At 39.2% G+C, this 22,261-nt stretch overlaps 1 protein-coding gene across 1 annotated transcript in view; it reads left to right on the top strand.

Moving 5' to 3' along the window:
• Nucleotides 1-21,457, top strand: part of SCG2 (secretogranin II) — a 101,334-nt gene extending 79,877 nt beyond the window's left edge. Inside the window, exons 3-4 of the mRNA XM_081579635.1 lie at nucleotides 16,020-16,163; nucleotides 19,118-21,457. Coding sequence (XP_081435761.1) covers nucleotides 16,112-16,163; nucleotides 19,118-20,973 — 1,908 coding nt within the window. The 5' untranslated portion in view covers nucleotides 16,020-16,111 and the 3' untranslated portion in view covers nucleotides 20,974-21,457. The remainder of the gene's footprint in view (nucleotides 1-16,019; nucleotides 16,164-19,117) is intronic.
• The last annotated feature ends 804 nt before the right edge of the window (nucleotides 21,458-22,261 follow it).

Here is a 22,261-nt window from a genome sequence, read left to right as displayed (position 1 = left end):
GGACTTCCCTCGTGGTCGAGTGATTAAGACGTCACCTTCCAATACAGGGGGTGCGAGTTTGACCCCTGGTCAGGGAACTAAGATCCCACTTGCCTTGCTGCCAAAAAGCCAAAACATAAGCAATATTGTGACAAATTCAATAAAGACTTTAAAAATGGCCACATCAAAAAAATCTTGGAAAAAAAGAAAGCAGAGAGTTTGACTATACTTCTTCAAGCCAGAAATTAAGAAAATATAGTCAATACAATAGGAAATTGGGGTCCTTGTGAGTCTGTGAAAAGGGAACCTATTTCAACCTGGATATCAAAGATGGCTTCCATTAGAAGATGATGCGTAAAGGGAAGGCTACACACTGAACAAAAGTTAATTAAGAGGGCTTAGGAGCCATGCTCCACATTCAGGACATGGCCTGCACAAAGGTCCTGGAGTGGCAGAAAGCCCTGTGTGACTGAGGAGCAGAAAGGTAAGACTAGAGTGAAAGGAGGTGGATCTTGAAAGGTAAGGAGGGACAGGCTCAAAAGCAACTGCTGAGCCGAGTTAGAAATTAGGATGTTAATTTGAGAGCAGTGGCTAGTCATTCAAGGATTTTCAGTAGGGAATGGTCAAGAACTCCCATCCTGCCTGCTTGGTTGGTCTCTTACACTTGACCTAGATATGAGCAGAGTTCTCCTCTGTGTGAGTGGATCCTGTTTCTCTCCTTCTAAATACTACAATCGCCATCAGTACTGCTGCATTCCTGATGTGGAGTATCACTGATTTTCCCTACTTCACCCAGCAGATGAAACTTCCTTAGACAGACAACTGACTGAGCATGCCTGCCTTTGTCCGTCCTGGCTGCCTTTCTGGTCTTCTGGTCTTTCTCTCTTAGTCCATGTAGCTGCTGTTCCAGCAAACAGAGGAACATTCTACTGGGGTTGCTTGAGTCAAATTTGCAAAATGTTGAATGACTTGATGAAAAGTGGCTCCTCTATCAGGGAGTACTCTCTCCTGCTAAGACACTCCAACTAAAGAAAGAAAGAGTGCTGTGCAGAAGAGCATAGAGCTGAAATCAGGCTGGCCTTGTTTCCTATTGTTGTTGTTGTTCAGTCGCTCAGTCGCATCCAACTCTTGACTGCAGCACACCAGGCTTCCCTATCCTTCACTATCTCCTAGAGTTTGCTCAGACTCATGTCCATTGAGTTTGTGATGCCATCCAACCATCTCATCCTCTGTCATTCCCTTTTCCTCTTGCCTTCTATCTTTCCCAGCACCGCGGTCTTTTCACAGTGAATCAGCTCTTCAAATCAGGTGGCCAAATGCACAAATAACAAATCAGCAAGGCTTGCATGCAATCAGATGCAAAACCTAATTTGGACCAATTAGGTGAAAGGTCAATAGCTTCGTGTGTCCAATTGTGAAGCTGTAAGAGGATAAGTTCCACAGTGGTCATGAGATTTATATCTCATTCTTAAGAGACCTGCGTTTAAAATACAGAAGACTCTTGATCTTCTGCATCTGGTTCACCTGACATCCCAACTGGATTTATTTTAACTTTTCTCTGGGTACTTCTAGATTATTTGCTTTGGTCTAAACTTAAGAGAGGGCTTCCCAGGTGGCACTAGTGGTAAAGAACCCGCCTACCAATGCAAGAGATGTCAGAGGTTTGATCCCTGGGTCGGGAAGATCCCTTGGAGGAGAGCATGGCAACCCACTCTAATATTCTTGCCTGGAGAATCCCATAGACAGAGACACCTGGCAGTTACAGTCCATAGGGTCACACAGAGTTGGTCATGACTGAAGCGACTTAGCGTGCACACTCTCGAACTTAGGAGAAGAGCTTCCCAGATGGGCTAGTAGTGGTACAGAATCCACCTGCCACTGCAGGAGATGCAAGAGACATGGGTTCCATCCCTGGGTTGGCAAGATCCCCTGGAGTAGGAAATGGCAACCCACTCCAGTTTTCTTGCTTAGAAAATTCCATGGGCAGAGGAGTCTGGCGGGCTACAGTCCATGGGGAAACTTAGGAGACAACACATGAGTGGTTGAGAGTAGGAGGCCCCCGGGCCGTGGAGGAGTGCACCGTGAAGTAGCCTGGGGTGGGGAAAAAGGGGCAGCTGACAGTCCTCCCTGTGATGTAGGAATCATGGTGCCACGGGGGCTGGATGTGCCCCTTGGGCTGGAGGCACCTGGCAGAGCTTGGAAGCTCAGCTCCAGGCAGCCTGTTAGAGGGCTCTTCCTAGTTGAAATATCGAGAAGCTTAAATACGAGTCATGCAATGGAAGGAACATAGGACTTGGAGAGAGAAGACTAATGTTCGGATCTCCCTTCTGCCACCCTCTACCTCTGTGACTTTGGATAAAACGACAGAGATTTCCTCCCTCCTTATAGAAGGAGAAGGGCTGGGGTGGATTCCTCTCTGCTGGAGAGCTGCCTTCGCTAGCCGTGTGAGAGTCTCTTTCTGCTGACCTTCTTCCCACTCAGGCTCCATCAGGAAGTCTCTAACCTCTTAGGCTCCCTCCCACTTTGAATTTGAGCTTCCCTCAGTTAAAAACTCTGGCTGGAGGTGGTAAACGTTCTCATTAAAATGCAAATGAATTCTCTACACAGCTGCCCAAGTTGTTTTCCTCTGTGTTGTCATTTATTTCCTTTCTGTCCTTAGACAATAAAAAAGCCCAAGCCCTTCCACCTGGCATTCCAAGGGGATGGGGTCCTCTATCAAGACTCTAGACTTGCTCTATAACATCCTTCAGTTTGGGGGCATGGTTAGGAGGCAGGCAGCTCCTCCCCTTAGTAAAAGCCTGAGCTTGGAATGTTGCTGGATATTTTTGCCTTTATGTTTCTTCTCTGTAAAGTAAGAATAAAAGACACCTGTCTCACAAGATTATTATAAGAATTAAGTATTATAACTTATCTTAAAAATCTTCCTGTGGCTGTAACAGGAAAACATTTAATAAATGTTAGCTTTCATCGTGACAAACCAAATTCTATTTTTTCCTGCAGACCTGTTCTCTCCCCACCTTGTATCTGGCTCATGTTAGCATGAGCTTTCTTTATTTCTTTGAGGCCCTATTTAAATGCCATCATATTCATGACTCCTTTCTTGAATTTGGGGAGAATTAATAACTCCTCCTGCTTCTTGGCCTTTTCCTTGTGACTCTCTTGAGAATGTATTTTCTTCTGCTTTTCTTTTTTTTTGGTCACAAGGACTTATGCATGTGTCTCTGTCATCCACCTCCATAAACCCACCCTCACTGCCACCTACTAGGCTCTGAGCTATGAGAGGGAAGGGAACACAGCTCATTCTGTCCTGAATTATTCAATCAGTTCACTAAACATTTGATGAATGAGCAAATGACTGAGTGAATGCATGAGTGGAAGCTTACTCAAATGACATTTTCTGTCTTTCTCACAGATTGGTTTAATCAGAGAGCAGGGCTTCAGTGTGGTTGGTCCTCATGGTGGTGCAGTCATGGAGAGAGACGGGGCTGCCAAGGAAGATGTAGGGATCCCAAACAACTGCAACTTCCTTTTCTTTTTTAACTCAACAGTCCACGCTCTGTGGCCATGGTTTGTGTTGATGGTGACAAGTAATCACAAGAGAGATGATGACAAGCACAGGGTGATGAACATCTGATCCGTCTTGCTGGGTTTTGCAACCCTGAGTAATGATGGCTCTTGTGGGAGGGAATTGCTTCTATCACAGATTCACAGGGTGACGTGGGAGTCCGAGGGAAACACATTTACCACATAGTCTACGTAAGGTCCAGTTATACAAAACTGGGTGCCAATAATGCCCAATTAGATTTAAATGTGTTCAGTGGGGACTCCACTTATTTAAAAGATGATCATCAAATTCTTTAGCTTAAATTTGTTCTACTTACCTCATCATATTTTGGGGTGGGATAAAATACTGAGACTATGAGGGTAAAAACTATAATCTCAATTCTGATGGGGGGTGGAGAGTTCCTATCATGTCGGTATAATTGCCAGGTGCCAGCTCTCCTTCATGGCTTGCCCCAGGGCAGCAAACAGAACTAGCAGAGGAGGCTTTGTGAGAATCTTTAGAAACCTTTTCCATTTCCGTGGCTTTGGGGAAACTGCCCTCAGCGATACCACCAATGGGATGCTCAACATTTTAGTTCTTTTACTCTCTATGTCTTACTCTGTATGAGAACTGACTCACTGGAAAAGACCCTGATGCTGGGAAAGATTGAAGGCAAGAGGAGAATGGGACGACAGAGGATGAGATGGTTGGATGGCATCACCGGCTCGATGGACATCAGTTTGAACAAGCTCCGGGAGTTGCTAATGCACAGAGAAGCCTGGTATGCAACAGTCCATGGGGTCACAGAGTTGGACACAACAGAGTGACTGAACTGAACTGAAATGACTCTCTAAGTTCTTTTCATGCTCCATTCCAGTAGTTTTTGTCAACTTCTCAGCATTCGCTTTAATCAGACCTGGCAGGTTCATCCCAAGTCTCCAGAAACTCAACAAAAAGCCTCTGTCTCCTGTTTCCTGACCTTGAACTCATTGATTCTACTTACCATGGAAACCCCTCTTTCAGAGTCTGCTCCTTTAACCTCTAACTCAGAACCTTCCTCTGGTCCAGTTCCCTGGTGTCCATGGTTGATGTAGGATGATTTTTCTTGGCTCTAATTTAGCCTCAAGCTGAACTGCTACCTTACATTCTTAAATATTTCCAGATTTGGGACCTGGGGTAAACAGGGCCAGACTTGGTGTTCAGCCCAGGGTACTAGAAAGTCCATCCACCCCCAATCCCTTGATTGCCTAGGAAATGGGGGTCAGCCTATTTCTTTTCTTTTTCTCCCTTAAGTAGGGGCCGGTTATTATAGAAGAAAAGATTATTAAGATCTGATAATTTGCCAGTAACTGCATTTATTACAGCTTTCCACTTAATCCTCCCAGTGTCCTTATAAGGATAGGAAACATTGAGTGGTAAAGCCAGAAATACAGCCCGGATTGTCTGACCACAGGTCATTGGCGTCTGTTCATGACACTCTCTGAACCTCATTGTCCTCATCAACAAAATTAGTTGAATCACATAATATTGTCCATATGCAACAATTTTTATCTAAAAATGGCAATTTTGGAGAATTTGACATATAGTATTTCCTACGTAAAGGTTCAGTCATCGTCAAACGTGTGGTACACAGTAAACTTAATAAACATTAACTATTCTCACTACACCATTCATTTTCTTATTTCATCTTTTTGTGTGTGTTTCCATGGCTTTCTGCTCCTTTTATTACAGTTACAGGAATATCCGTAGAATTTGGCATCTAGTAGAAATTCAATTATTGAATTGGATTTGATTGACTTTGCGAAGAAAAACAAAACAAAAGTTGTGCTGTATTCTATGAATTCCGGAGTAGATGTCATTTACAACCAGTAACTATATCCATCATATTCTGAGCCATACATGTTGATGTATGGTATGTACTTTTCCTTTTCTCATGTAAGAATTCCTGAAAAATGGTTATCTCAGTGTTCTATTGTGACTATTTGATAAAAACTATGAGATCATAATTCCATGGCCTAAAGAGGAGGATATTCTGATAGCAGAAGAAATCTTGGTTTCTGGCAAGTCCCTTTCTTATTCTTAAAATAGACTCACTCTTTAAACTGGGTTTATTATCTTTGTGTTTGGAAGACACAGCTAAATCCTGGAACATGGATGTCTTCTGAAGAAGCACAGGTGTGAGGAGAGAGGCCCTGGACCCAGAGATGAGGCTCCAGAATAGCCATGCACCCTGTGATCATATGCAGGGTACGGGACCAGACTGCTCTGTAGACAATGGAAGAAAGTTCTGTGTAAAGATGCAGGCTGCTTGGGAGGTTGAGATGAAGCAAATGCATCTATTTCCCCGGCAGCTTGAAACCATCTTAGACAAGTTCAAAGTTTCCCTGCTCTCTGAAGTCTCCAGCCTGCCTGTGCAGGACTCATTGTGCTCTCTCTCCATCCACTGTTCCTCATGTGCACGTTTATCCCAGCCCATTACAATTAGCTCTGTATACAGATGTCTTCCCCAAAACCCATTTTCCTGACTAGACTCCATGAGTGTATGGGAAGCCCCTGAATCTTATTTACGTTCTATCCTTGATACCTTCTATAATCTTGGTGCAATGTTTGGCACCAGGGAAATATCTGATAAACATTTGCTAATAATAATAGTAATAGTACTATATACTATATTACTACTACTACTAAGTATTACTCTATTTACTAAATGCTTACCGTTGAATGTGCACAAAACCCTGTGAGGTGCCTAATGATTTCTACTTTATGGAGGAGAAAGCAGAGTCACAAAGAAAACACCCTGATCAGACCTCCACACTGGTCAGTGGCAGAGACAGTGTTCAAACCTGGGCAGCCTGGCGCTAGAACTTGCCCATTAACCACTTCTCCCCCCTTTTAACGGATAAAAGATCCTTGACTTTTGGCTAAGATGAAGAGTAATGAAGCATAGTTGGGAAGGAAGGAATCCACGGTTGCAGTAGACAAAGCAGATTTTTTATCTCCTTGCCTTTTGGTGGCTGCTGTTAAAAGACCCCCAAATCCTACTTCAGTTCTTAGATACTAGAGAGACAAACAGGCAATTTAGAGATTTCGTAGTTGAGGTCAGGAAACAAAAGCCCTTAAAGAGTCTCCTTCGCTCAGAACCCTGACACTGGCTCAGCCACCAAGGTGGCTGGAAGAAGATGGCTGGCAGTCACTTCAGCGCCTGCATCCCTGGACCCTCTGAAACGCTGCTCCCCTACTGTCTCTATCATCAGCCTCCTGTAGTCCGCCCATCAGGAAAAGGCACCAAAGTGTCAAGACACTTCAGCCTTGTTCCCGAGGCTCATTAGGACAGAACCGGGGGATGAATGAAACGAACGGCCGCGTCTTTATGAATGCTTAATGCGAAAATTGCCTGCACTGGGCCCCTTCGTGCTGGGCTGTGCGGAGATGCTGATGATTAAACCGTGAACCTGGCCTTGGGCTGAGCGGCGGCGGCGCGGGCCTGAAAAGAAATGTTCGCTTTCATTCATAGCTGCCTCTCAGCCCCAGCAAACCATGACTCACGTCTTATTCCCTATAGCCGTGTGTGTTTGGACTTCCAATTCATCTGTCTGACGCCACTCTGGAGTCGAGGCAGCCTGTGCCAGAAGCGGCCTCCCAGAAGAAACCCCACCTCCGCCGGCTGGAGAGCGGAACTGGCTCCCAGCGTTTACGCAAACACTTGCGTTTCTTCTCTTCTTTCTAATTGAGGCGAGGTTGCAAATGACTTGCCTTGCAGCAGCGTCCAGAAAATCAATTCTAATCACATTGGTATAAAGGAAACGATTTTTTTTTTTTTTTGCTTGGTTACCGTTTTAAAATTTAGGTATGGCAAGCTCGGTGAATTCTCAGGGGCTAGGGGATGAATAATAATCAGGCAGCCCAGCTGCAGAAAGCTTCAAACTTTCCAGGGCATTTTTGCAACTGTTATATAACTGGATTCTTGCAGCAACTGTCTGAGGCCCGCAGCCTAGGTAATAAGATCCTCACTTGACAAATGAGGAAACCGAGGCCCAGAGAGGTTGAGTGATTTGTCTGAGGTCACACAGCTAGACAGAAGCTCAGCATTCTATCTTCTGCCACCTGTAACTGTTGCTACTGAATTTTTTCTTAGGCAAGTTTGACTCTGGAACTGAAACATTTTTTATATTAAGAATTTTTTTTTTTTTTGGTCATTGAATATAGCATTCTTGCAGATGGGAAGAGGAGTAGGATGATGTGACTGTATAGCCAGTAGTAGTTCTGGACCCCAATATGAGAATTAAACCTCACTGAAGGTTATTCTTCCTTGGTGGCTCAGACGTTAAAGAATCCGCCTGCAATGCAGGAGACCTGGATTTGATCCCTGGGTTAGGAAGATTCCCTGGAGGAGGGCATGGCATCCCACTCCAGTATTATTGCCTGGAGACTCTCCATGGTCAGAGGAGTCTGGTGGGCTACAGTCCATGGGGTCACAAAAAGTCAGACACGAGTGAGCAACTAAGCACACAGCACAAGGTTAAATAACAGTGTAATGCAAAATTTCCCCCCCAAATTGTCAATCAAAGAGTTATTTCTGCTATCTCTAAGCATTATCAATACTATTATTTTCTTAGTATGTGTTTTCTATATTGAAAAAAACAGGGATTTCCCTAAGTCCAGTGGCTAGTACTCTATGCTCCCAATGCAGGGTGCCCAGGTTCAAACCCGGATTGGGGAACTAGATCCCACATGACCCAAATAAGAGTTCACATACCACAACTAAAAAAAGAAATTCACATGCTGCAACTAAAAAGTTTGCATGCAACTGAAGATTCCATATGCTGTAACCAAAAAAAAAAAAAAAATCCTACATGCTTCAACTAAAAAAGATCCCTTATGCTACAACAAAGATCAACGAAGACCTGGCACAGCCAAATAAATAAAATAAATACTAGAAAAGAAAAAATACAGAAAAATTTGTTCTGTAAATGCTTCTTTTGTTAAGCTTAAATATAAGGAGGTCTGTATCACTGCCTCAATTTGAAAAATTTATCACCTACATAAACAGAAGGCAACCTAAACCATAATGCATTAAAAATACAAAGTTGTTAACAAATCTTGGTAGATTCTGCAACTTACAGACAGCTCTAAGCCTGAGACCAAAAAGGAAGATTTTCAAGTTGTAGAAAACTGTTAAAAACACGCTAGTCCCCAACTGAAATTGTCTTCTTTATGTAACCAAGGAAATTGTGACATTGTGCAAGGAATACATTTCCGAAACTATGAAATTCAGTGTTACTTGATGCTATGTCTACATCTGGCATCAAATCACTTCTGATAGTGCTGTGAATATGCTTCTATACATTGGGAAACATAGATGCATCTGATTGGCTTCTTGGAGAACAGGAGTCCCAGGAAAAAGCAGGACAAGAGCCTCACTGCAAATTCATCTCACCATTTTTGTCTGGGTACGACTATGACAGTAGGGTATAGACATTCAAGTTATAATGATGTACCAAACCAGTTGATTTCAATAGTTGTATCAGTCAGGACAGGCTAGGTTATATGTGGTAACAATGAATACTGTATTACAACTGTAGTAAGTACTTACTAGGAGAAATATGTGGTCCATGAGAGAATATTTTGCTAAGAGGTACCCAGGTGATGCCAATATTGCTGATCTGGACTGTACTTTGAAAATCACTGCTGTACCATGTATTTTATATCCCCCCACTTACAGGTGAAATAACTTCAGTGTCAAAATAGTTAGATGTTTCAACTTCTGTGCTAATTTCTGGACAAAAATATCCAAGAGAAAAATCGACTGTGATATGAGATACAGACACAATGGCTGGATTCAAGGAGAACATTTTAGGTTTTCAGCTCTTACCTCATATTATATATGCAAGTGCCCTACCTCCAGAACTGATATATTCATTTTATCAAAACAGCTCTCTAAAATCCATGCAAAGGCTAAGTGAAGTGTGAAAGTCATCTGGTATGTCAGTGGGAGCCCCAGACCTGAAATGCTAAACTTAACTGTAAAGATGCTGAACTTTGATCTTCAAGATTCTCCTACATCTTTCTGGATTTCCTATTAAAAGGAGGCTAAGGAGTATGTGGTTGGGTGGTTTCCAAACAGAAAATATCCTTATTAAAATATTTGCATGTAAATACTGAAAATGTTGATTCACAAAACAATTGTGGCAGGAGAATTTGAAAGATTAAGACATACAGTATTGTTTTAGGCAAAGTAATTAACTTCTATCACACTAACTTTCTTCTCCCAAAGCCCACTGAAGGAGCAGATGCTCAAACATGCATGATATTAGATTTAAGACAATGGTACTTTCTCTTCCTATGAGCACCAGATGGCTTCAGAATCCAAAGGCAATGGAGAAGAAAGCCTAAATTTATTTGGTTTAAGTGGTTCTCACTGAGGGTTTATGAGAAAGATCATATTTTAGTACTTAGTAGACAAATGCAAAAGTAGTTTCACAGCTGATCTTCATTTCACAAAGAAAAGAGGTATTGGGTTCAAGGGTTAGAAGGGATCTTATATGTTATCTAGTCCATATGGTGCCACCAGTAATTGCTAAGAGGAGCAGAAACGTTACAAAGAACAAACAGATACTGCAATTATAAGTAGTTTGGTTTTCTTTTTGTGAAATTTAAAATTTTAACTCAAGTACTAGGAAAATGTTTTATTACAAAATAAGGGAAACAGTAGAAAAAAATAAAGTGCTCCTATAATGAAAAAAATTTTTTCTTAAAAAATTTTTTAAACATAATTTTCTGGCAGTGCCAGAAGCTCTAACAAATAAAGGCAGTTTGTTTGCATAAGGATACTTTGAGAGGATTAAAAATTTCCAAAATGCAGGGTTTCAAGCTTTGACAGTAGGCATGAGAAAATGTTAACTCAATTGAACACAACTTATTTTTGGCCAGCCATTGTCCAAGGCCTCCTAGCACCAAATGAATCTCGTCTGAAAAACTAGGTAGTTATAGTATTAAGTAGTTACAGTATTAATATTAATACAGTATGAAGTTTCCTATTTATACATTCTCTGATAAGCTCTGCTTTTGCAAGAGAAGTAGAAAAACATTTTACTCTTCTTTGATATGAGTTTTCTTTTTAAAGTCATCTTATGTCATGAAGGAACATTTATTGTTTTATTGTAATAAAATGTAATTTATTGTAGCAAAGTATAATAATAAATAAATTGTGATAAATTCCAATTGTAATAAATTAGAACTTATTGTATACATTGTACTATAATTAGAAGAGTTTAGGTAAATTTTGGAAGCAACACATCAGGGAGGTAAAGCATCAACAAGAAGCATAAAGAAGGAAAGCAGGAAGGAGGGAAGAGAGGAAAACAGGTGATGAATGAGCAATGAAAAGGATCCCAGGCCTTGAGGGGCTTGGGGAAGACAGTACAGACCACCTCTGTCCCCCAGCAAGTGCTGGAGGACCTCAGGTCACATATGCTGCAGACTGGTTGCTATTCAGTTGCCAAATCATGTCCGACTCTGTGACCCAATGGATTGTATCATGCCAGGCTTCTCTGTCCCTCACCATCTCCCAAAGTTTGCAGTCCTTCATGGATCATTGCCTTGTCACAGCAAAGGGGCTTGCCTAACTCAGTGAAGTTATGAGCCATGCTGTGCAGGGCCACTCGAGACAGACGGGTCATAGTGGAGAGTTTTGACAAAATGTGATCCCCTGGAGGAGGGAATAGCAAACCACTCCAGTGAACTTGCTGTGAGAACTCCAAGAACTGTATAAAATAAGGCTGCAGACCGAATTCTCCATGAAAATCTTGTTTTCCGAAATAGAGGGATGAGGGACGAAGTTAGAGTCAGGAAAGAGGGGAGAGAAAGAGAAGAAAGAAGATGTATTGGCCTTCTGGATCTTAATTGCTTTCATATAAATTGAAACAAAATGAGAAGTGTAATGGAGTGGAAGAGACATTTCAAATTGAAGGATTACTAAGGTAGAGAATTACATGTACAAATGATAGGAAAATCAGAATCTGGTTTAAATGAAATATGAAATTAAATAACAAAGGACAAAATGACTAAGATTTAAGAAAATCTGATCATAAAAAGGAATGAGTCCCTTCTAATTACTTAGATTTAAGTTGTGAATGATTAGCTTGATCTTAACAGCACCACGGTGAGGATGCAAGCTAATTGAGTAAAAACCATTATCATACACAGCACATAATTATTTTGAAAATGTCCAAGATGTAGAGCTTTGCTTCTTGGAGGCAATGATAATTGGCAATTTAGACCTAACAGAAAATTAAAATTTTGTGAGGGATGTTCAAAATGATCTTATCTCAAGCTTAGTGATAAAAAGATTTATAGGTTATCTTTACTATATTATACATGCTCTAAAAGATTTCACATCAACAAGAAGTTTGCTTTCTCTATGTATATTGCATTTTAACTTCTTTTCCAAATAGATTTCTATTAGAGAATATAGTTCCCTTTAGAACAAATAACTACTGGCAAAAAATTAATGACTTTTAGAGATATATTAAGTATAATTCATTGAAAAATCCATGAAACACAGGCCACTGAATAGAATTTTCCAAATTCAGTAACTACTCTCTTATTTGGAAGACATTATAATATGCCCCATAGCATCAAGGAGATGATCTAATGTCCACTCTTGTTTTCCATGTTTGCTGCCCCAAATAGGAGTCTGGGCCTGTGCCAACTGAGCAGTGACCAGGAAAAACAGTTGGAACAACCCCTGAGAATTTTGTCAAAGTGATTGTATTCTAGACTTGGATCTTTCATTATTAGATCCAAGCCATAATCATTTCTGTATTCCTATCACCTAGCTAGAGTGCCCAAATCATGGTCTTTATTATGGATATACCTTTGGAAAGAACTAGGTTCAAATCTTACCTCTACCAATTATGAGAGAGGAAACAGTGGCCAACTGAGTTATTTCTGAGCTTCAGTTTCTTCAACTGTAAAATGGAGACAAATAGAGCTAACTATTATAGTTGACAAGAGGGTTAAATTAGATTGTCAAAACTCCAAGCACAGTGCCTGCAACATAATGGAACTAAGTAAATAGTAGGTGTTTATCACAGTTTTATATAGTAGAAAGGAATTCAGTTAATCACAAATGCCTCATTGCTCTCCCACACTTTTAGCTGATAAAGCTAGTTCATCTCACTTGTTACCTCCTGACATCTCACTTCTACTTGGAGTTTTTGAATGAGGTTTTATATGGATTTTTGATAATTAAAAACATTCTAAGCAAAGAGTTTGACTATGGGATCTTAGAAGAACTATAGCTTCTAATCTTTGCCAAAATGTTTAGTTTCACATATATGCACTAGCTGATCAAGAGTGACTTCCTTGAGGGTTGTTGAGACCTCTATTGAATCAAGTCAACCCTTTAAGAGTAATCTTGTGGAATCTTCTAACGCTGTGTTGATATTGGTTAGTTCAACTGGCCACACAGAAGTACTGGAAGGTAAATTAGGTGAAACTCAGAGTGGTTTATCTTTGTCAGGATTTAAGAAAATGTTATGTGTGCAAAGCTAACAAAAATATATGCAAATGAATTTATTTTTTTGAGATGTACTTGAGAAATGAGATTTGTTAACTCAGGTCTCATCAACTTAGCACTTAAACTTAATGGTGCTAAAAACCCATTATGAGGCATAAATACATTAGATAAATTGGCCATGGGACTCCAGTCTAAGCCTGTATGAGTTCCATGTCAATTCACAAATGATCAGTCATCAGGGATCAAATATCTTAACCAGGAGATCAAAGAGAGAAAATCAAGGGCTATTTTTCCCAAGATTATTTTTTTCCTAAGGTTTTAAACTATTTCTGTTTCCTCAAGGAGTTCAAGAGTACTGTGGTTTACCTAGCATAGTTAGAAATCATTAAGTAAAACTTGATAATGGAAACCTCAGCTCAGGCTTCTCTTCCCAGAACCCTTCCCATCCAAGATTTCTAGACTGAACAATGCTCCCTATTGTCTCTGCTGGCTGACATCTTTCTTAGTGCTTTTCAATTTATATCAAATAAAAATAATCTGTTGTCTCTTATCCTAAAATAAAAATAATCTGTTTGTCTCTTATCCCCACTAGGCCAATATATACACTGGGTTGGCCAAAAAGTTTGGTTGTTCAGGATGTTCCATACCATCTTATAGAAAAATCAAATGAACTTTTTGGCCAACCTAACATATATATATATATATATATATATATATATATGCATATACATATGTAGATACTATTCATCTTTGTATCTGGCACTTAGTAGGCATTACAACTTACTGAATGAATAAATCAGTGGCTAATTATTCATTTAACAGAGACAAAAGGGATCTTTTATATAGCAAGATTCTTTTGCATAAAGTTTATTTCAAAATAAATGGTTTTTAGGAAAATCATATCTTTAATAAAATGAAGTTAAAAATTTAAACTTATATAAATTATAAACTATATAATCAGGTTACCTGGTAAAGCACAACAATGATTATGACTACAAGTCTGAGAGATTGGAAGTTAAGTATTAATACTGTATCATCCCTTGAATTGGTCACATTTATGGAAAGTATTCAATTCACCTGATTCAACTGGAGGAAGAAAATATTTATAGCATAACTTCTTTTCAGTTGCAAACTAATTACAGTTGCATATGTGTCACACCCTGCTTATTTAATTTATATGCAGAGTACATCATGAGAAACGCTGGGCTGGAAGAAACACAAGCTGGAATCAAGATTGCTGGGAGAAATATCAATAACCTCAGATGTGCAGATGACACCACCCTTATGGCAGAAAATGAAGAAGAACTAAAGAGCCTCTTGATGAAAGTGAAAGAGGAGAGTGAAAAAGTTGGCTTAAAGCTCAACGTTCAGAAAACTAATATCATGGCATCTGGTCCCATCACTTCATGGCAAATAGATGGGGAAACAGTGGAAACAGTGCCAGACTTTATTTTTTTGGGCTCCAAAATCACTGCTGATGGTGATTGCAGCCATGAAATTAAAAGACGCTTACTCCTTGGAAGGAAGGTTATGGCCAACCTAGATAGCATATTTAAAAGCAGAGACATTACTTTGCCAACAAAAGTCCGTTCTAGTCAAGGCTATGGTTTTTCCAGTGGTCATGTATGGATGTGAGTTGGACTGTGAAGAAAGATGAGCGCCGAAGAATTGATGCTTTTGAACTGTGGTGTTGGAGAAGACTCTTGAGAGTCCCTTGGACTGCAAGGAGATCCAATCAATCCATCCTAAAAGAGACCCATCCTGAGTGTTCATTGGAAGGACAGATGTTGAAGCTGAAACTCCAATACTTTGGCCACCTGATGCGAAGAGTTGACTCATTGGAAAAGACCCTAACGCTTGGTAGGATTGGGGGCAGGAGGAGAAGGGGACGACAGAGGATGAGATGGTTGGATGGCATCACCGACTCGATGGACATGGGTTTGGGTGGACTCCGGGAGTTGGTGATGGACAGAGAGGCCTGGCGTGCTGCAATTCATGGGGTCGCAAAGAGTCGGACACGACTGAGCGACTGAACTGAACTGATGTGTCACACTTTTCTCAAACAGAAAATTGTTTTTTCTTTTTCTTATTGAAAGAATTCTCAACTTCTGAGCTTCCCTTTTTGAGATCAGATGTTGTAAAATATGCCAACAGATTCATATAGAATCATCAACTATTAGACCTGAGTCCTTAGAAATATACACTTCAAAAAGATATTGAAGCCATAGATTAAAATCCTAACTCATTAGAGCCTTGAGGTCGACTCACATAAAAAAGAGAACACTTTTTTATTCAAATAAACATGATTTTAAAAACAATGCTACTTGTGGTTCTAATGTGAAATACGACTTCATATTCAAAACGTGTATTCTGTTCCTCTTGGAGCATACTGAGGAATGTTAATGTAATTTCTTTGTGGCCACTGAAGGAAAAAAAAAGTCCTTATCTGTAACACTTTCTTTTAACAACGATAATAACAACAACAATAGCAACAGGAAACCCTTATCACAAGCTGTTTGGACACAGATGAGATTATATTGCAATTAGCCACGTCTATCTGACGGATTTTTCTAAGGGAAATTGTGCAAAGCATTTTATTTCAAGCCTCAAAGATTTTGTTAAAAGAAAGGGAACTGCAGTTTTTGTCACAGAAAGACAGGTGGCGTAAGCATGCAACTTTTTTTTTTTTTTAAATCTATAAAGTGATTATTTTCTCTCGGGTTCTTTGAAAACCCTCGCCTGTGCTCCGGTTTGTGGCTGAGCGGGTGACGTCAGTGTGGCAGTGCGGAGTCAGGCGCGGCGGCTCTCTATAAGCCGAGGAGCTGTCCGGGTGCTGAAACGGTCCGAGCAGCTCAAGCCGCGGACCGGGAGGAACATGCTGTGGACTTCCTCTGCCATATAAATAAGAGGTAAGACTGCTTTTCCCTTCTACTTACTGGAAAGTTCTAAACTGCGTATTCTCTCCTTAATTCCTAGCGAAGAAGAAAAAGACCATTTGGCAAGCTTATATCTATGAATAGCTGAACGGCAACCTGCTGCTCATCTGGCAACCTAAGGACACTGTATATATGTGCATATATATGCATGATTGCATTTGTGATTTACACTGCTTGCTGTCAGGTATTTATTAACCATTGTGTTATTTAGATAATCATATATAAGAATATGAAAAAGTTAAGGATGTTTGTGTCAATACACATTATTAATGTAAAGTTAACCAAGCCTGACATTTTGTTTCTTTCCTTAGTTTATTGTTTCTTACCCTAAGGACCAGATACAAGAGCAGGGATACAATTTATATGCTTAATATTCTTAACAGTAGGTGTCCGATGATTCAAAAGCTGTTAAACACATTGGTGATAGAAGCAACCAATTTTGGAGCTAGGTTTGTTTGTTTGTTTGTTTTTTCTTTGACATTTACTTTGCAAGAGCTCAAATTTAACTAACTGTATAAAATTATTTTCTCAATTGGTATACTCTGAAAGGGATTACATTATTGTTTACTAATTTTGGTCCTAGCAAAGTAAGACTAGAATGAGCTCCTTCATTTATTCAGGGGGAAATATTATCTTGGGTTATAGGTTGGATATGACCATGGGTAACAAAGAGATAACTGAAATGTATGAGGAAACATTTATAACTATATAAATTATTTATTATTATGCTTTGGTTGAAAGAGGTTGTACAATATTTTGCTAAATATTTTGAATCGGACAAGTGTTTCTTTTTCCTGTATCCTAACTAATTGAATTGCTCAAATTTGATACATCCAGTTGCATTTGTCAATGCTCTAGTATAATTTAAATAGAAAAGACATTTTAACTTATGAGGTTTTTTGGTTCAAATTCTACACAGAACATCAGAACTGTTAAAACCACCTTCACTATTTAGATGAGCTGCTAGCAGCTCATCTGAAAAAATCCCTTGAGTCTTAGTCAAAGGCAATAACTATGTCACCCAAACTGAATCTGAGTAAATGACCAAACAGTAGCTTTTGTTAGGCCTGTGGTTTAAATAACTGCATTGAATGTTATGCTCCAACACCACAGCAAAGTTCACTTACAAAATAATGATTTTAAAGATCAGCACATAACCTAGCATATAACTGGGTTAAGGATACTTCAGGGTTAATGTTTCAAAGAAAATAAGTTCACTAAGATTCTTAAAATTGCTAGTCCAAATGCCAATGTGGAAAATTGATTTTCAAATCTAAACTAGTCCTAAAATAATATAAAGAAGAATGCATAATGTACTTTTATTTAAGCCTAGTAAGTTATGAATACAGTTTCCTCTAGTAACATTGATTCATATTAAGTATTTTAGAAGTTTTCTCTGACATGCCTTTAAAGATTTTCCTTTCAGTAAATTAAGTAGCCAACTTAATGTAAATAAGTGCATATTTTAATAATTAATTTTAATAGTCATTTTAATAAATAAATCTGTACTAAAGAAATTTCTGTAAGTACAACATTTTTAGATTCTAAAAACTGAAAATATTACTTAAATACCAATATGATCTAGTGAACAATGATATTTTCTACAGTTGATGTCTAAGCTAACAGATAATGATATCCAATAACTTAACTTATATATCACAAAACCATAATTCAGTTAAGATACCATTAGAAACTTATAAAATTCCTTTACTTTATTTGTAACAAAATTGCATGTATTAAAATAGATTTCAATGTTAGCAATGCCAAATGTAAAGCATGTAAAAACTAATCCTTTGCTAATTCATACAAAAGACTATAAGGCCTTGAAGAAAAAGAATGAATGAAAAATTTTAAGTGGAAGAATTCAACACACAGTATGCATTTTTCTTAATTGGGAATTACATAGTGATTATTTTAAAATTTTCTAACTGAATGAGTTATTTGAGATTTCATAGGTCCACACCCAAATAGGCACAGACCTAAGTCAAGCTGAATCTGAACACTTACAAGTTCAGAAATAGACTGGTTCAGAAAACTTATGTTCTCTCTGTAGCATCTGTTATTATTTACTATATCTCTTGAGGGCTGAGGAATAATATAATCATGATTGCATTTTACAAGACAGTCACAGTAAAATTATTAGAAGAAATATGGGGCACAGATGTTTTAAAACAGTTTATATTTCAGCACATTGGTACATTTACACTGAAATAAATATCATTGGCTATTATGGATTTTTTTTTTTTTGCAATTCTGACTATTGTGCTTGTGTGTCCTGATAGTACCATGTGTGCTATTACATGTCAATCAAGATGAATGATCATAAAATACCAGACTTCTAAATTCAGTATTTTGGAATTCATTGAGTAAATAAATACTGCTTTGGGAATATTAAAAAGAAAAAACTTTGTTAAGTTTGCCTGCTAGCTTGGACTTGAGAAGACCCATATTCTGGAGGTCATTAAGGTACAGACCTTCCAGAATTAATAATATGATTTGGTATCAGACTAAAGGACAAGTTATTTCTGAAAATACATATGACTGAGACTCATCCACAAGAGAATTCAGTATGATTAACATTAACATGGAATATCACTTCATCTTCTATAGTAATGTCACCTTTGTTGTGTTTCTACAACAAGTTAGATGGACAAGTCAGAAATTAAACCACATGATTTTTGATAAGGATATAACTCTGTGTGTGTGTCCATGCATGTTTTAAATTGAGCCATCTAATTTTTCTGCCAGTGATTTCAATATAAATGCTGTACAAATAACTAAAACTCATCTTGGAAAATCTTTATTTAACAGAAATACTGCATACTAAAACAAAACATGTCTTATAAGTTAAAAAATCGTATTTGAGAAACCTCATATCAGTGTTTTTGCTATTATTTTAACCAAAAGAATACCATACAAATTTGGTGCAAAATGGGTAAAAATTTTGCTAAAGATTCCTGTGGTTAGCTTGTGAGGATTGGGTATGAAACATTTAAGTTTTCAAAAAGAGTCATCCTAAATTAATGTGGAGTAATCTCTACTATGTTCTTTTCCCCCCTCAATGGTTAATTACTTTTTTTGCTATAGAGTCTACTAGTCAGTTTCATTTGTGTTAACTCATGTTTTCTATGCTTTAAGGAAATCTTTCAAACATGGCAGAAGCTAAGACTCACTGGCTTGGAGCAGTCCTGTCTCTCATCCCTTTAATTTTCCTCCTCTCTGAAGCTGAAGCTGCTTCATTTCAGAGAAACCAGCTGCTTCAGAAGGAACCAGATCTCAGATTGGAAAATGGCCAAAGGTTTCCCAGTCCTGAAATGATCAGGGCTTTGGAGTACATAGAAAAGCTCCGACAACAAGCTCACAAAGAAGAAAGCAGCCCAGACTACAACCCCTACCAAGGTATTTCTGTTCCCCTTCAGCAAAAAGAAAACGGTGACTTGCCAGAAAGTTCAAGGGATTCCCTGAGTGAAGATGAATGGATGAAGATAATAGCTGAAGCTTTGAGACAGGCTGAAAATGAGCCCCAGTCTGCCCCAAAGGAAAACAGGCCTTATACTTTGAATTCAGAAAAGAACTTTCCAATGGACATGCCTGATGATTATGAGACTCAACAGTGGGCAGAGAGAAAGCTCAAGCACATGAGATTCCCTCCTATGTATGAAGAGAATTCCAGGGACAACCCCTTCAAACGCACAAATGAAATAGTGGAGGAACAATATACTCCTCAAAATCTTGCTACATTGGAATCTGTCTTCCAAGAGTTGGGGAAACTGACAGGACCAAACAACCAGAAGCGTGAGAGGGCTGATGAGGAGCAAAAACTTTACACAGACGATGAAGATGATATCTACAAGGCTAATAACATTGCCTATGAAGACGTGGTTGGGGGAGAAGATTGGAACCCAGTAGAGGAAAAAATAGAGAGTCAAACCCAGGAAGAGGTAAGAGACAGCAAAGAGAATGCAGACAAAGCTGAGCAAATCAATGAGGAAATGAAGCGTTCTGGGCAGCTGGGCCTCCAAGATGAAGATCTCCGGAAAGACAGTAAAGACCAACTCTCAGATGATGTCTCCAAAGTAATTGCCTATCTGAAAAGATTAGTGAATGCTGTGGGAAGTGGGAGGTCCCAGAATGGGCAAACTGGGGAAAGAGCAACTAGGCTGTTTGAGAAACCACTTGATCCTCAATCTATTTATCAGCTGATTGAAATCTCAAGGAATTTACAGATACCCCCTGAAGACTTAATTGACATGCTCAAAACTGGAGAGAAGACAGTGGAACCAGAGCAGGAGCTTGAGATTCCTGTTGAACCTGAAGACATCTCAGAGGTTGACTTAGACCATCCAGATCTGTTCCAAAATAAGATGCTCTCCAAGAATGGCTACCCTAAAGCACCTGGTCATGCTGTGGCAGAGGCCCTACCGGATGGGCTCAGTGTGGAGGACATTCTAAATCTTTTAGGGATGGAGAGTGCTGCAAATCCAAAGCCTCCATATTTTCCCAATCAGTATAACCGAGAGAAAGTTCTGTCAAGACTGCCCTATGGTCCTGGAAGATCTAAAGCTAACCAGCTCCCCAAAGCTGTCTGGATGCCAGATGTTGAAAACAGACAGATGGCATATGAGAACCTGAATGACAAGGATCAAGAATTGGGAGAGTACTTGGCCAAGATGCTGGTTAAATACCCTGAGATCATGAATGCCAACTCAGTGAAGCGAGTTCCCAGTCAAGGCTCAACTGAGGATGATCGACGGGATGAGAACCAAATCGAGCAGGCCCTCAAAGAGCATTTGAGTCAACACAGCTCTCAGGAGACTGACAAACTGGCCTCGGTAAGCAAGAGGCTCCCTGTAGGGACCCCGAAGAGTGATGATACTCCCAACAGACCGTACTTGGATGAAGATCTGTTAGTGAAAGTGCTGGAATACCTCAACCAAGAAAAGGCAGAAAAGGGAAGGGAGCACATTGCTAAGAGAGCAATGGAAAATATGTGAGCAGCTCTCACCGATTGCCCTACCTTCACCCCTCCCATCCCAAGCAAACCCCAATATTTCTCTTTAGTGTGTTGACTTCTCTCTTGTTAACACTGTAATACCTTTAAATGCTGTACAGGCAGATGATTCCATTTCACTGGAGTGTCTGCTTCATTTACTCTGAACTGTTCTCTTGTGTATGGGTATGTGTAAATGTTATGACTTCTGAATAAAAATATTAATCATAGCCCTAATTCAAGAAAGATATCTATGATAGTGTTTAATAGTGTATCTAATAGCCGTGGCATTGTTGATGCTCACATATGATAAAGAGTGTCCTATAAGTCTCTTGAAAGTTTTTAATATTTACTGAATTATTTTGTTACTGTCTGTAGTGTTTTGTGGAGTACCGGAGCAAAAAAAATAAAGCATTATAAATATATAGTTTTACTTATAAGGCCTTTTCTATTGTGTGTTTTATTGTTGCTTAATAAATGTTATTTGTGGACAACTGTGGGTTATTCATTCTGGAAATCCAGAGGCAATGGCTGTGGATCAAGCAGTATGGAGCTAAAAGAGAAAATTATTTCCTTCCACAGTCAATCCAGGTAAGAAATAATGAATGGAAATACATGATCACATTATACATTTGTAGAATGCAATATCCTCTAGCAGTTCACTACCTAGAGCTTGCCTTTAGTTTTATTGTGATTATGGAATAATTTATATTTATACCTTTTACCCTTGACTTTTGTAAATAAAAACATTTAAGTCTTCTATAACCAGCACTGAAAAAGAAGAGATGGGTATAGGGCAATTGGAAACAACTAGAATTGGAAGCAATCTGCCTATTTTCAGGTTACCCTGCTCCCCAGAAGACAAAACTGCTACTTTTTTGTATGATGTGAGAGGGGCCAAAGGACCCCCAGACTGACTGTTAGGTAAGTCAATGGCACAGACACGATGGAGAATACATCAGCTGCCCTCTCTCTGGGTCTGTGGACTGGATAGAATCCTGAGTGGGTGAGGCTGTACAGAATTGTTATAATGTGCATCACTTCAGGGGTTGATGCTATCAGCATCCTGACATATCAACAGGAAATCAACAACAGCAGCAGCAAGAAAATATATAGAGCAACAGAACAACAGTGCTCATAAAAAACCAAGGAAATGAATCATAGTTACTATTTATTGAATATTTATTGTGCACTGAGCACAAGACTAAACACTTTACTCCATTCAGTTTGTGCTGTATCACTGTCAAGGGCCTCTTATTATTCCCTTTTACATCAGAAAAAGCAAAACCCAG

Source organism: Giraffa tippelskirchi, chromosome 3, assembly GCF_054371585.1.
Source record: "Giraffa tippelskirchi isolate mGirTip1 chromosome 3, T2T-mGirTip1v1.2.pri, whole genome shotgun sequence".
Taxonomy (NCBI): domain Eukaryota; kingdom Metazoa; phylum Chordata; class Mammalia; order Artiodactyla; family Giraffidae; genus Giraffa; species Giraffa tippelskirchi.
The sequence above is the reverse complement of the archived record's forward strand: the minus strand, read 5'-3'. Positions and strand labels throughout refer to the sequence as shown.